The sequence below is a fragment of the Scardinius erythrophthalmus genome (assembly GCF_964197995.2).
Source record: "Scardinius erythrophthalmus genome assembly, chromosome: 17".
In the NCBI taxonomy this organism is placed as follows: Eukaryota; Metazoa; Chordata; class Actinopteri; order Cypriniformes; family Leuciscidae; genus Scardinius; species Scardinius erythrophthalmus.
The window spans coordinates 24,177,129-24,191,935 of NC_138237.1; the positions used below are offsets into that span (position 1 = coordinate 24,177,129).

General features: G+C 34.8%; 1 protein-coding gene across 2 annotated transcripts; it reads left to right on the forward strand.

The window, feature by feature from the left end:
• The first annotated feature begins 38 nt into the window (after positions 1-38).
• LOC308706141 (neuronal acetylcholine receptor subunit alpha-10) lies at positions 39-12,647 on the forward strand. 2 transcript variants are annotated; one of them, XM_081391529.1, is made up of 6 exons: positions 183-488; positions 5,196-5,341; positions 6,401-6,555; positions 7,337-7,869; positions 11,475-11,972; positions 12,044-12,261. In XM_081391529.1, exons 1-6 carry the CDS (start codon positions 428-430, stop codon positions 12,175-12,177), a joined length of 1,527 nt encoding a protein of 508 aa, XP_081247655.1. In that variant the 5' UTR covers positions 183-427; the 3' UTR covers positions 12,178-12,261. The 2 variants fall into 2 exon arrangements, with proteins under 2 accessions (XP_081247654.1, XP_081247655.1); XM_081391528.1 differs by having other exon boundaries at positions 39-488; positions 11,475-12,647.
• Positions 12,648-14,807: the final 2,160 nt, after the last annotated feature.

Here is a 14,807-nt window from a genome sequence, read left to right on the forward strand (position 1 = left end):
GTTGCAGAATTTCTAAGTATTTGATAGGTCCTACCTTTAACGGCAGAAATACGACCTGAAGATAGAGAGATAGATAGATACTTTCCCTCAAAAGTGGTCTTAGTTTCCTCTCAGTTCTCGTCTCCACTCTTCAGTCCCACGCATGTTTACTACAAGTAGCCTACCACAACGCTCCCACAGCTACCACGAGACTTATTTTTTCAGACACTCGAGTCGACTACCAGTACTCCAGTATCAAGGCTAGTAGTGAAACTCTTCGTCATCGCTTAACTACCACACGACACTTCTCTTGCCTCGCGAGTTGCGCATGGATTTTGCGCTGCTGCTTGGTCTCAATACGGTATTGAACTATGGGAATGTCTGAGAAATCCTGCATCTGCCTTCACGACACCACAGAAGAGTTTTGATTCCTCATTCACGCCACAAAATGAATCCACGTGTCATTTGGGCTTCTTTCCATTTGATTGCCACCATTGGTTTTATCCCAGGTAAGGGTGCGCTCTTTTTACGAATGTTTATTCAGGCTTCCAATTAGGTTTTTATCATATTACTTATTGATATAACTGACATTATATAGTGTCTTAGTCTAGAGTCAGTGTAGAGTCAGTGACGCCTAAATTTTCTGTCCGATATCGGACTTGTATTCTTATCAGCTAAAAAGGGTTTAAATGCAAGTTACCACATGTACCTCTCCCATGTTTGTATTCACTTTAAATTGTCAAAAACCATTAGTTATTTGTAGTTTTTCTGTTATTTAAAGTGTCAAAATATCATGTGGTGCGACATTCCGGCCATAAATGCTGTTTTGGAAACGTCTTTGAAATTAATTTTAATGGCACGATTATTTGGCATGATTTCCAAAATGTTTTGTAATCCTGTACAAAATTGCAAATCATTTGTTTTACATTTCCATCATAATATACAAACAAACGTTGTCCGAAGATGTCCATTTTTATGATATCGACCATCAAGAAACTACCACTTTGGGATTTTTATTTCAAATCCATTCAAAGACAGGAAATTGGATCATACCAATTTGCCAAGGACCCATGGAAGCAGCAAGCAGGTTTGTAACTCTGTCAAATTTGGAAAAAAACTACCTTTTTAATGGCTGGTATTGTTACCACATTTTGGATATCATGTGTTGTGAAAAACAACAACAATGAATATTAAGTTATTTCTACAATATATATATATATATATATATATATATATATATATATATATATATATATATATATATGTATTTACTTTTTGTGGGAGGATAGCTTGTTTTGTTTAGGTGGCCAATTCTGTGCCTGTAAATTTCGACTGAATTTGAAAATATCATGTGGTGCTACCACTGCAGAGTGTTTTCCATGAATGATATATGTCCTAGATTGGCAGGTTTTGTGCTTTTATATTCAGTTGATGGTTTATACACATAAAGTACTTTTAGTATCATTTTTTAATGCAATTTACATAAAAAAATACATAAAAAAAATTCAGACAATTTATGTTGAATCTTTGTACAATATGAGAAAAATGCTAAATAAATAATTTAGAGCACATAATTTCAGTTTGGATATTGTGCATTTATTAGTACCTTATAAATAAATAAATAAATAAATAATAACGATTTGAATCTATTTAATCAGATTTTTACCAGATTTTACCAAGCAAAGTAAAAACTGCTGGCCATAGGCAGATAATTCTGACCCTGCAGCAAGAGTGGAGTTACACCTTTCTATGGGAATATATAGTAAACTGAAATTTATTCCTGTGATCAAAGCTGAATTTTCAGCATCATTACTCCAGTCTTCAGTGTCACAAGATCCTTCAGAAATCATTTGAATATGCTGATTTGCTGCTCAAGAAACATTTCTGATTATTATCAGTTTCATATTATCAGTTTTCATATCATATTTTTTTTGGAAACTGTGATGCATTTTATTTGTCAGGATTCTTTGATGAATAGAATGAACAAAAGAACAACATTTATTTGAAATACAGTCTTTTGTAACATTAAATGTCTTTTACTGTCACTTTTGATCAATGTAATGTGTGTCCTTGATCAATAAAAGTATTAATTACTTAAAAAAAAATACTGACCCCAAACTTTACCTGTATCCAATACCTGCATTTATATATATATATATATATATATGTATGTGTGTGTGTGTGTGTTAGAAAAAAATTCTGTCAAGTTAAATGAAATGTTGCACTTATGTTTGCGCGATGTGATTTTTATATAACAATTTTTTTTATAAAAGATTTGTTCATGAAAATTCAGTGAAATTTTAATAAAATCTGGTTTAAATCTTTTTTTTTTGTATGAAATTTGTTTATTGATCTATTTAAATAGATTTAAATAGAAGTCTCTTGTCATTTGGAGCGACCACTTATCATGTGGCATGACCAATAATATCAATAACTGTATTAAATTAAAAATAAAATCTAGGCTAATTTCTGTGGCTGAAATATGAATCACTAATACAGTATTCTTAAGTGAACAAAAAAAATGCAAAAACTTTATTTCTAAACATTTTAATTACGGAGAACTTTTAAAAAAAAGCTAAGCAGGGTAAGGAAATTAATTGACATTTTTTTGAGGCTACTGCCAATTCATCTAAATGAAAAAAACCCCCACTAAAATACCTTAATTTAAAATGTTAATATGAATTTATGTGTACGCAGCATTCTTAATGTTTGAACAATTGCAATATATATTATTTTTTGTATTTTAAAATTGGCCTGTCGAAAATCTATATACGTCATTGACCCCTATACTGGCGATAGGCTAAGTGTTTCTGTGTATTTATGATTATTTTTTTAATAATTGCAACTTTTGGTCCCAGAGTTTATATTTAATTTGCTGTTGAGATTATGTTTTTGTCTGTCTGTTTTTTTTGGTAGATTTAGTCACATAAATGTGAATTCTTAAATAATACACTTATTTAAATAAATATAAAACTTTATATTATAAACGTTTATAATTCCATAGAGGCATGTAAAGACCAGCAGTCCCGGTATTACCCGGAATTTCTATTTAATTCCCTTTGTAGGTGCTTTTTTTCTATTGTTATTAATTATGCAAAAATGGAACTCCTGTGATTGGTTCCTGGTTTCCACACACTAGGAAACTTTAATAACTTGTAATGTGCCGCATGTATTATTTAAATTTACTGTCTTAAAAGTTTATTTCTATCTATGGCAGTTGCCCAAATAGCAACCAAATATATGACCCACAGAGTCCTTGAAGCATTTTTGCATTTTGTCTAAAGAAGCAACTTTGACACCAGTGTTTTTGGACACAAGAATTTGATACTTTCTGAACACTTGCTGCCCAGTTCATGCTGCAGGACAGCAGCGCTGCCAGCTGGATCTCACACATCCTTTTCACACCACAGCCTCCATTTTTAACTTTCATTAGAGCGCTATTTTGTCTGGCACTTGAAGTGAATTGATTCGCCAGTGAAAGCGCTGACCACTCTCATCCTCAGAGAACAGGAGGGGTAGTTGAGTAACTGTGCTTGTTCACTAGAGTTCCCCTGCTGCATGCAGTGTGGCCATAGTTCAGTCAAATATATGGACTGCAGTTTGAAAGGTTGTTGTAGCTCTCCTACTACTGGCACTTTTTGATAAAGCATGCTCGTTCATCGGGGCGTCCTGAGCTGGCAGCCAGACAAATCCAAGTGTCAGCAAGAATCAAGGGGATCTGGGAAATCAGTACAGGGAATATTTGAATTTTCTTAGACATAAAATGCTAGTAAAATAGTGGTGTGGTGGTATTTGTCCAGAATTATTATCATTATTGAGAGGGCGACATCACTGACTATAAAATGAAAAAGGGTCTGATGGGCTTGTTGCCATAAATAAGCTTAGGTGCCTCAAGTGCTCAGATTATTCTTTATCAGCCTTAGACACTCACCAAACTTTTCCATCCCAAACCACCAAGCTCATTAAGGATGTGAGGATAGCCGTTTTACTCAGTATACTCAAGGAACCACCGTTTGACTTTGTGTCTTAATTGATTAATCAAGTCAAGTCACCTTTATTTATATAAGCGCTTTTAATATACAGATTGTATCAAAGCAGCTTCACAGTGATAACAGGAAAATTATACAACAAAGTTTGTTTCTAGAAGAAAATTGCGTCATCGCCCACCTTAAGTAAGGCAGATCAATAATATTGTTGAATATTAAATGTCTCCAACTAAGCAAGCCAAAAGCCAAGGCAACAGTGGCAAGGAACCAAAACTCCATCAGGTGACAGAATGGAGAAAAAACCTTGGGAGAAACCAGGCTCAGTCGGGGCCAGTTCTCCTCTGGCCAATGAACAAACAGTGTATGATTATGATTCAGGCAGCATTATAGGTCAGAAGTCAGATTGGATCAGAACATTCAGAATATTATCCAGTTTCCATCTGATTGGAAGTCGGAGTCACGCCGGTATGGAGACGAGTTTGTTGTGGATCAGTGCCGATGGCTGTCGTGTCGATGAGGCCTCAACAGGGCTGATGAGGCTGGCACTTCAGGGATGTGTCCTGGATGAGTCCAGGCGCAGGTCCACCATCTGATCTGAATACGGCTTGGATCCGGCTGACTTCAGTAAACCTCGGAATAAACAGAAAGACTAACATTAGCGTAGATGCCATTTTCTTATGATGTAACGAGTACATCAGGTGTTATAGGAAGTGTTCCCGGTTCTGGCTGGCCTAATCTATGCAGCCTAGTAATCATTTTACTGTTTTGAATAATAGAAATGTAATGTTCTATATGAATGCCAGGTAAAAGAGAAGCGTTTTTAGTCTAGATTGAAACTGACAGAGTGTGTCTGCTTCCTGGACAATGTTAGGAAGACTGTTCCAAAGTTTAGGTGCTAAATAGGAGAAGGATCTACTGCCTGCAGTTGATTTTGATATTCTAGGTATTATCAACTGGCCAGAATTTTGAGATCGCAGTAGACGTGAAGGACTATAATGCGTTAAGAGCTCTGGGGAGCTAAACCATTTAGTGCTTTGTAAGTAGTCAGCAATATTTTAAAATGTATACGATGTTTAATAGGGAGCCAGTGCAGTTTTGACAGAACCGGGCTAATATGGTCATACCTCCTGGTTCTGGTAAGAACTCGAGCTGCTGCGGATTCCGATTACAATCGATCTAAATAAAACAAATCGGCCAAATCTAAATCACTTTCCTCTTCCTTTTCGGCAGTGTGTTTGTGTGCCCAGGGGAAATATGCATTCAAGCTGCTGAATGATTTATTCGTGAATTACACCAGTGCATTGAGGCCTGTGGAGGACACGGACAACATCATTAACGTCACCTTGCAGATCACCCTCTCCCAGATCATTGATATGGTAATGACTCTCGGTCAATCACACATTCGTTCTCATTCTCTATCTGTCTTTTTGATGTCTCATTTTACTGCTTTGCTCTTTACCTTTGAATTGTGCTGTCTGAGGAAATACGTCAACTTTGTTTCTTTTACTGCATGTGAATAGAGTAAAACTAAATATCATACTGGATATTCCCCAGTTAATTAATACAGTAAGGCAATTATTATTTTTGTATTACAAGTGTTTTAGAACAGAAATCTGAACACTAGATGAAGCCAGGTTCAGAATTAGGTTTTCATTTTCATGTATTCGAGTTTAAAGTTTTTACAAAGGGAAATCCTTTCAACAGTCAGGGGAAAAAAAGGATTTTCACCATGTTTTTATGAATAAAATGTTATATAAACCAAACAATGATATGTGGTCAACCCCCTCTGTAAAAAAATTCAGAATATAGATTATAGATTTCTGGCTCAGAACATGAGAGAGAGAAAATGGTTTAGCTTGTTGTCTCGCATTAAATATATTAAAACAAATGTGCTAAGAAATGTAATATTTGTATTCATGTTGGTATCATATGGTTTTGAATATCTAAAAAAAAAATTAACAACCTTTTTTAATGATTTTAAATTGTGCCTAGCTACATCTTTTTCGGTGACATCGGTGACGTCTTTTTCTTTTTTCATTTTACAACAAAACTGTTTATCTGTTTAAGAACTTTAATTAAAGATTATGCAAAACTTGATCCAAGTTTTGAATTTTTTTTGTATTTTTTTTTTATACAATCTTTGGACAGTTATACCACACAGACATTTTTAACTTTATGCCCCATAAAATAATAAAATGCCTTGTAATTCCTAAACTGAAAGCATGGTCATCATTCATACAACTATTGTCTGTATAAATTGCATTTAATATGTTTTTCAATCAATTAGTGACAAATATAATGTCACAATTGTAGCTATTTTTAACTGATTTTGATATTTATTTTTCTGATTGGATTTTATTTGTTAATATTATTATATAATATTAATATAATATTAATGTATTTATTATATTGTGAAATCCGTCTTTATTTTCTAGGATGAAAGAAACCAGATCCTCACAACATATTTGTGGATTCGTCAGGTGTGGTTTGATGCCTACCTCACCTGGAATAAGACAGACTACGATGGGCTTGATACCATCCGTATACCTAGTAGTTATGTATGGAGACCCGATATTGTCCTATATAACAAGTAGGTCGGATTGGTATTGGGTTTCATCGATTCAGCCACAAATTGTATGTCATGTCCTGTCATCACTTTGTTGTTGCAAATGCTGTACATTCTTAAGAACTGCTTGTTCATGGGAACGTAGAGTAATTTTCTTCTCATAACAAACTGCACTACAGTGTTGTCAGTCTTAACTCATTATTTTTCATACACAAACACACACACACACAAACACACACACACTCACACACACACACATACATATATATATATGTATGTGTGTGTTTGTGTGTGTTTATTTGTCTCCTCTGCAAAAAGTAATTTCCTAAATCAGCATTTTTGTCTTGTAAAAATATTTAAATGTACCTAAGTAAGATCAGTATTACTGATTATTATATTTGCAACTCCACATTTTTTAATCCAATTGACCAATATATATATACTGTGTGTGCGCGTGCTTGTTTTAAGCATACATTAACAAAAAATACAGATGTTAAAAATATTAATTTTTTATATTTCTTATTTTATAACATTTTTATATTTATCTTGTTATGTTGGATGTTTAGATTTTTTTTTTTATATATATATTTTCTGGAAAACAAGACAAAAAGACAGTTAAGAAAATTATTTTTTTGCAGTGTTAGACTAGTCACCAGTAAGAAGGAACTTCAGGTGAATATGTTAATTATGGACATGATAATCAGATGATTCATGCATTCATTTTTAGTTTTAATTAGGGTTATGAAAAGTAGAAAAGTGCTGACTATGACAATGATTTTATTGATTTCCACTTTCTGCCCTCCAGTGCAGATGACCAGTTCTCCAGCTCTATGGAGACCAATGTGGTGATCCGCCATGATGGCCAGATTATGTGGGACCAGCCGGCAATATCCAAGAGCTCTTGCAAAGTGGATGTGTCTTTTTTCCCTTTTGATGCCCAGCAGTGCCGCCTCACCTTTGGCTCTTGGACCCACAATGGCAACCAGATGGACCTTCACATTGCCCTGGACAGTGCTGATCTCTCTGACTTTGTGGAGAATGTAGAGTGGCAGGTTCTGGGAATGCCTGCTAAGAAGAACGTTATTCTCTATGGCTGCTGCTCAGACCCCTACCCAGATATCACCTACACACTTCACCTGAAGAGAAGAGCTTCCTTTTATATCTTCAATCTGCTCATTCCCTGCATGATGATCTCCTTCTTGGCTCCACTGGGCTTCTACCTGCCAGCCGACTCTGGAGAGAAAGTGTCTTTAGGGGTCACAGTGTTACTAGCCCTTACCGTCTTTCAGCTTCTGGTCGCGGAGAGCATGCCTCCTTCAGAGAATGTGCCACTCATTGGTGAGATCCAGCAAAATAACTTTCACTTGCAATTGTTAGGGGTGTAATGATACCTTCATGTCACGATTTGATATACATCACGATACTGAGCTCACAATACGATACTGTTGCGATACTCCAAGACATATGGTAAAAGTTTAACAATTTTTTTTTACTGTTGATTAAAATACAAAATTTGGTATTACATGAATGGGTGGAAATGAATAGGCTTGGTCTTGGTGCTGGTAACCCAGTGCACAGGAAAATGGTTAACCCAGAATAATAACATTGATGATTTTGAATCTGAAAATACAGAATTATTTTAGATGAATATGCTTGCACTCTGTCACAAACTAGATATATTTAAAATAATATAAGCCACTTTTTACTGGTAACATAAGACATTTGGCATTATCAAGACCCATAAATATTCCCACATTGCATTATTATACATTATATTCAACATTATATAGTAGTTTAATGTAGTACTGACACTAAAACTCTGTAAACTTAAATACATATTGTCACTATCCATGATACATATTGTTGCATTTTTGTATTGCGATATATTGTAACACGATATATTGTTACACCCCTAGTAATTGTACAATTAGTTTTTATTCTGACATGCAGTATCTGTGATTTTTTTTTTTTTTGCTCATTAAAGGGGTCCTATAATGCTTTTTCACTTTAGTTAGTGTGTAATGTTGCTGTTTGAGCATAAAAAAGATCTGCAAGAGATTACAAAGCTCATAATCTATTCCAAAGGGAGATATTTTATTCAACAGAATGCACTTTCCAAGAACTACAATGAAAGGCACGTTTGGACAACGACACGTTTTTTCCAGGCTTTGTGAAGTCATAATGTTACTCATTTAAATAGTCCCCGCCCACGGAATACGCAAAAAAGCGGACGAGGCCTGCTGCTATGTTAAAGAGACACTGTTTTTTCCACAACTCATTTGTTTGACCTTCCTAAGGCTAACGAACTTAGTGGTTAAAATTAATTTGAAACTGTTCTTGAACATTATAATCCCAAAGTTTACAGCTTCCAGAACCAGAATGCAGGCTACACACAAAAGCTTCTCCTGAAATGGAGCAGTTCCCACTTTGTCGGGACAATCTGTTGTTTGTGGATCACAACTTGTAAGTATGCCTTATTATTTGTAGTTGCGTTTTCTAATAACAGTTCCAATTAAATAGTTGCTACGCTCGCCTGCCAAGATTAGTGTTGATATAATGTTTACTATAGATTTTGTAAGCTCTTGCTTTTGTAAGGCTGTTCACTACCCCTTAGTAAAATTAACCATGGTTTTGTGATCGATTACTGTTTGTATTACCATAGATTTCCGACAAATATCATGATTAAATAGTGTAAAAAAGTTTTTTTTTTTTAAAGGACATTCTAGTACACCCCAAAAACAAAACCAAGACTTTGTAAACGGGCATAATAGGACCCGTTTAATAATTTTACTATTAATGATAGCAGTGCATAGCCATTGGTTTTTAAACAAATGTTCAGCACAACACAGAATTCCCATTTATGCATTTGGCTGATGCTTTCAGTGGCTTCAGCATATACTGCATTAATAATGGTAAAAAAAAAAAAAAAAAATTGCTTAAACAAGATCAAGTTACTTGAAAAGCAAAATTTGATAATAATATTGCTTTCAGAGAATTTAACTTTAATAAGCATAATCAAAATATTTTTAACAAGGTTTTTGACATTCAGGGAAAAAAAACGAAATATCGTGGCGTAGACTTGAAAATTAAGCTTTTCCCCATTATGGTTGAATCACGGAAGCAACACCAGTTACTTTGCCGAGAGATCTCTTTATTTCTTATTTTATTACATGTCAGCATAGGAGAGAAACGTATGGTGGCCGAGAAGTGCAAAACAAACCACGATTCTGAAAACAAAACAACAAATTTATGAACGCAATGGAAAGACTAAAACAAATTAACAAGTTAGAAAACACAATAACATTTCCGAAAACAAAGTTTGTTTTGCACTTCTAGGCCACCGTAGAAAGGGGCATAGTAGAGGAAGGTTACAGGAGAGGTTGTCTTCATTTTAGATTTCTCTGTTTCCCTCTCTGTCATCTCTCCCCATCTCTTTCCTCTCTCCCCCTCTCCTTCCACTCCCTTAACTCATGCCATCTGTATATGTGTTTCTCTGTATGCTTATACCACTGAGGAACTTGCAAATTTCTTGTAAGGTAGAAAAATATGTTGCTTATGTTTAAAATGGAACGTATGCCTCATGCTTACATGTGGCACAATCCACTTTCCATAGAAAGAAAACTGTCCTGTAGTATATACATTCTTGGTACATATGCATCAGTGAAAAACATTCCTTTCCTTATAAAGAATACAGCACCTCAATCGATGTATACATTATTGGAAAACCTTTGCATCAGTGGAACATGTTGCATTGCACACATAATCCTTAGCCAAATATAGCTCATCCCATATCTCTCCTCAAAACACATGTACAACATACTCTGACTTCACAAAATATTATACATTATACAAAAGGAATAACACTGAAAATACATTTAACAATAACATTTTAGTCTTCACGTGGCCAGAATTTGTTCCCATGATGTGATTATTACTCCCACAGCTTGTTATTACTAAAACGATGGAACAAATTAGTACAATGTGGCCATTATTGAATTAATTCTTAATATTTTTTTCGCATGTCATGTGAAAATCCCAAACGATTTTATTAAGTTTAAGTTTGTACTCAAGATCTGCGTTCTATGTCAAGAATACATTGAAGCCATTATTTCTGTATCAATACCTTGATCATAAACAGTGCGTACCAATGTCAGTCTTACATTTGAGACAAAAGAGTGAAAAGAAATTGTTAAAGATATGTCTACAATTAGAGGATATATGAAATCTGTACTATATTCAGCTGAACAGCTTTTGCCCAATTACAGACTGATATTATTTTAGCATGTTCCCAAATATCATCCCAAGTGTCATCATTAATTGGAATTGATAATTACAAAATTCAGTATGTCTGTACAATTCATACAGCATGAACTGTACTAAAGAACTAAAGAATTTGACCTCAATTAACATCAAATAATGGACAATTAGAACCATAGTTTTCTATCACATCTTAAGTGCATGCTCTGTGTTATATTGTCTTTGGCTGAGTAAATCTGTTCTGTTCACTTTTAGTTCCTACCCAAAAAAAGTGGGCACATGCTGTATAAATGTTTAGTCTTCTTTATTCAGCACAACACCCCCTTGGATTCCACTGGTGTGCAATGAAGGGGTTCACCAAAGAGAAAACACTTCCACCCACAAGGCCTGAAATAAATAATTATCAGACTGTATGAAATGCAAATAGGCTGCTAGAGCAATAAACAATGTGCCAAGGGTCAATAATTTTAATGAGCCTTTCTAATGAATCTAGGGCCGCCTGCAACTGTGCCTTTTATTAGCAAACTCACTATTGGAGTTTTAGCCCAGTCGATGGTTAACATTGGAATAATTAACATAAACTTTCCTCTTGAGGTCAGATAATCAATGACTCTTTAAATATCTATTGCTGAAAGCTTTGAAATTAAGTCTGCTGTCTATGTTCACCAGTTCCAATGTTTCCACAGGGAAGTATTACATCGCCACAATGACAATGGTTACAGCTTCTACAGCCCTGACTATCTTCATTATGAACATTCACCACTGCGGACCAGAGGCCCAACCTGTTCCTACATGGGCACGTCGCTTTATCCTGCACTACCTGGCTCGGATTTGCTTCGTCTACGACATGGGTGAGGGCTGCCTGTCTGCTCACACAGACAAACCTGGGCAAAAGGGAAGCAGCTGCATTATAAACGGCCCTGCCAGGGGCGAGGACTTCGCTCTGAGGGTACGAAGCATTTCAGCCAGTGATGGTTGTTCACAAAAGATAAAAGATCAATTAAATGAGGATGTCAGTCCAACCTTATCACCAAGGCAAGGAAATGAGTGCCACACTGGCTGGACAGATAGTTCCTGTGTGAGCATTGACCATGAAGAGGTTGCGGAAGCTACAGGAGAGATTGTGTTGGAGAGCGGACCGACTGGAAAAGAATCGGCGAAGAAAAGGGAGATACTTGTTGAAGGTCAGTGTTCATGTCATCAGCAAAGCCTCTTGAGGAATATCGAGTACATCGCTAACTTTTATCATGAGCAGAAGGCCACGCAGAGACGAAACGGGGAGTGGCGGAAAGTTGCCAAAGTCATGGATCGCTTCTTTATGTGGATATTTTTCATCATGGTCTTCCTGATGAGTTTGCTTATTATAGGGAAAGCTGTCTGAATGCTTGATATGAAAGACACCAGGGGCCTCATGCATACAGTAAATGTCTGTGCAGGTCTAACGAATGAAAGGGTTTGCAAATGCAAAAATTGAAATAAAAAGAGAAAATATCACCAACACAGATTGAACTGTATATTGAACTGTTAATTGTATTGAATGTGCACTAGTGCATGGTGTACTTCAGATCTTAAAGGTATATTTAAAAAATGTTTTTGCAAATAATATAAAATGAAATAAAAGGCCTCTTAGTGTACTCAAAGGGAGTACAGAGTGCACTGTAATAATGTCCAATTCAAATTTTACATTTCAATTTTTAAGCACATTTTAAATAATCTAGTTTATTTTTTTTTTCCGTCTTGGTTTAAAATAGTAAACTTATATTGATGTGTTGGCTTGACAAACTAAAGCACATGTAAAGTACTTGATTATAATTTAACTGTAGTTTGTCATTCGATATTGCATTTAAAGTTAAGATATTTTAAATGTACTAAATTCCAACTTCAAAAATGTTTTAACTACATGAAATACAATTTTCAATAGAAATTACATTAAAGTATGTTTTAGTTTACCCTAAATGCTTTTCAGTACATTCAGCAGTACACTTTAAAGGGATGGTTCAGAGTAAAATCAACCTAGGGTCCTTTGCACCATGACCTCGAGCCAAACAAAAAAGTTCCACACATGACCTGAAGGACAAAAATGGCTCCTTTACAAATTTTAATCCTAGTGCCATTTAACTATAAAATGATGCAATCTAATTGTTAATAGACTTTCATTCTGTTGGCAAGGCTTAAAAATGTATTCATTTTTTTTTTAAATGGTGCCATTTTCTCAAGTTTGGCCTATAAAGCAAATACTCACTTTATTCCTGTTTTCTCCTCAAGCATATTTTAGAGCCAGTTGGATACATTATGCAGCTATAATTGTGTTGGTATGGATGTCAGAGTGTGATTTGTATGTAGATAATAAAAAAAATTGTGTGTGTGTGGTTGTAATATTTGAAAGAGAAGCTTTGCTGGCATCTAAATAGGGAAAATTTGGTACTGCGCCCACAAACAACATCTTACTGAAAGCTTATTTTTTGGGATATCAACCTAAAATTTGTTTACATAGATGGCTTTGATTTTCTAACAGTTTTAGGGTTCAACATGTTTCATAAAATATATATTTTATAATATAATGTTCATAAATAACTTTTTTTTTTTTTTTTTACAACAATAATCTGCCAAGGGTCTTCTTTAAAATGAGACCAAACTTAAGTTTGACACAGACAATTTTGTCCTCTATGGACCTATGTGTAACTTATTTTAATAAATTGTTCCAAACCTGTATGAATTTCTTTTTTCCTGCTGAACACAAAAGAAGATACTTTGAGTAATATGGGTAACCAAACAGTTGATGGACCCCACTGACTTCCATAGTATGGAGGGAAAAAAATACTATGGAAGTCAATGGGGTTCATCAATCGTTTGGTTACCGACATTTTTCAAAATATCTTGTTCATCAGAAGAAAGAAATTCATGCAGGTTTGGAACAATGTGATGGTGAGTAAATGACAGAAGTTAAAATTTTGGGTGAACTATCCCTTTAAGTATATTATTTTAAAGTATATTATATATCCATAATAAATAGGCCTACTCTTTTTTTAAAGTATGCTAAAATGTACTTCCTTTTCACAAGGGCAAGCTGGACATACTAAGTCTAATTTGTTCCCATGTCGTTGTATATTGTTGATGAATCCAGATTATTATAAATGAGGGAGTGTGTGCCCACAGTAATTATCAATTAGTATAATACATGCCCAACCTGTCTTCATCTCTGCCCTTCTCAAAATCAGCTGAACACAATAAACACCTTTTATATAGGCCTGGACTAACTTGTGATCGGCTACGATTCTGAGGTAAGATGTATTGCAGGTTCTTTTAGTAATTCAATTACCACTACCAACTAATGTATAGGAATACAAATTTTACATAACATATTCCAGGTTCAAAAGGCCAACAGGAATCTTTTTTTATCCTAAAATTTAAATCTGGTTAGTGAATCAGACCCATTGTGTGCCAAACTGGATAAAAAATATATATATATATATATAACGGTAGATTTTTTATTTTTTTTATTTTTTTTGTGCATTTTACTTTAAAGGCCTGTGATTTTGGTACAGGGCATTAAGTCCCTGCTCAGTTAGATCACAAAAATAAACGAATCCTTGTATTTATATGTAAATGTACTTTATTTATTGCATTGATATTAGGTAAATTAATACTGATTTTAGAGAAAATAGAGCTTTGAAGCCAAAAGCCAAGCAAACAGCCAACCAAGTTTTTTATTACATGGATGCACTCTTGTCTTTACTGCTCTTTACAGCTAAAGTCTTTACACTAAATAGTTTCGAGCAGGAATATGAAATATATATGGAATATATTAAAAAGAGACACAAGAGGGACATAATACATACAGTATATGGAAAGCTAATTGAAAGCTGTTGATTTATTTTTCCGTAAGCAACATGGGGAAATGGAGATGCAGAGTAGAATGACAAATGGAGCCAAATCCAGAGTAACACTGACTGTTTCATATATAGGACTATTCCATAACGTTGGCTGTTACTGCATGTGAGCCATACTGCCTGATTTGT

What these genes read in the sequence shown, in the direction of transcription:
- LOC308706141 (XM_081391528.1), top strand. Translation starts at nt 428, where the DNA reads ATGAATCCACGTGTCATTTGGGCTTCTTTCCATTTGATTGCCACCATT. An exon ending in CACCATTGGTTTTATCCCAG is followed by an intron (nt 489 to 5,195) that starts GTAAGGGTGCGC and finishes CCTTTTCGGCAG; the next exon opens with TGTGTTTGTGTGCCCAGGGG. An exon ending in AGAGAATGTGCCACTCATTG is followed by an intron (nt 7,870 to 11,474) that starts GTGAGATCCAGC and finishes ATGTTTCCACAG; the next exon opens with GGAAGTATTACATCGCCACA.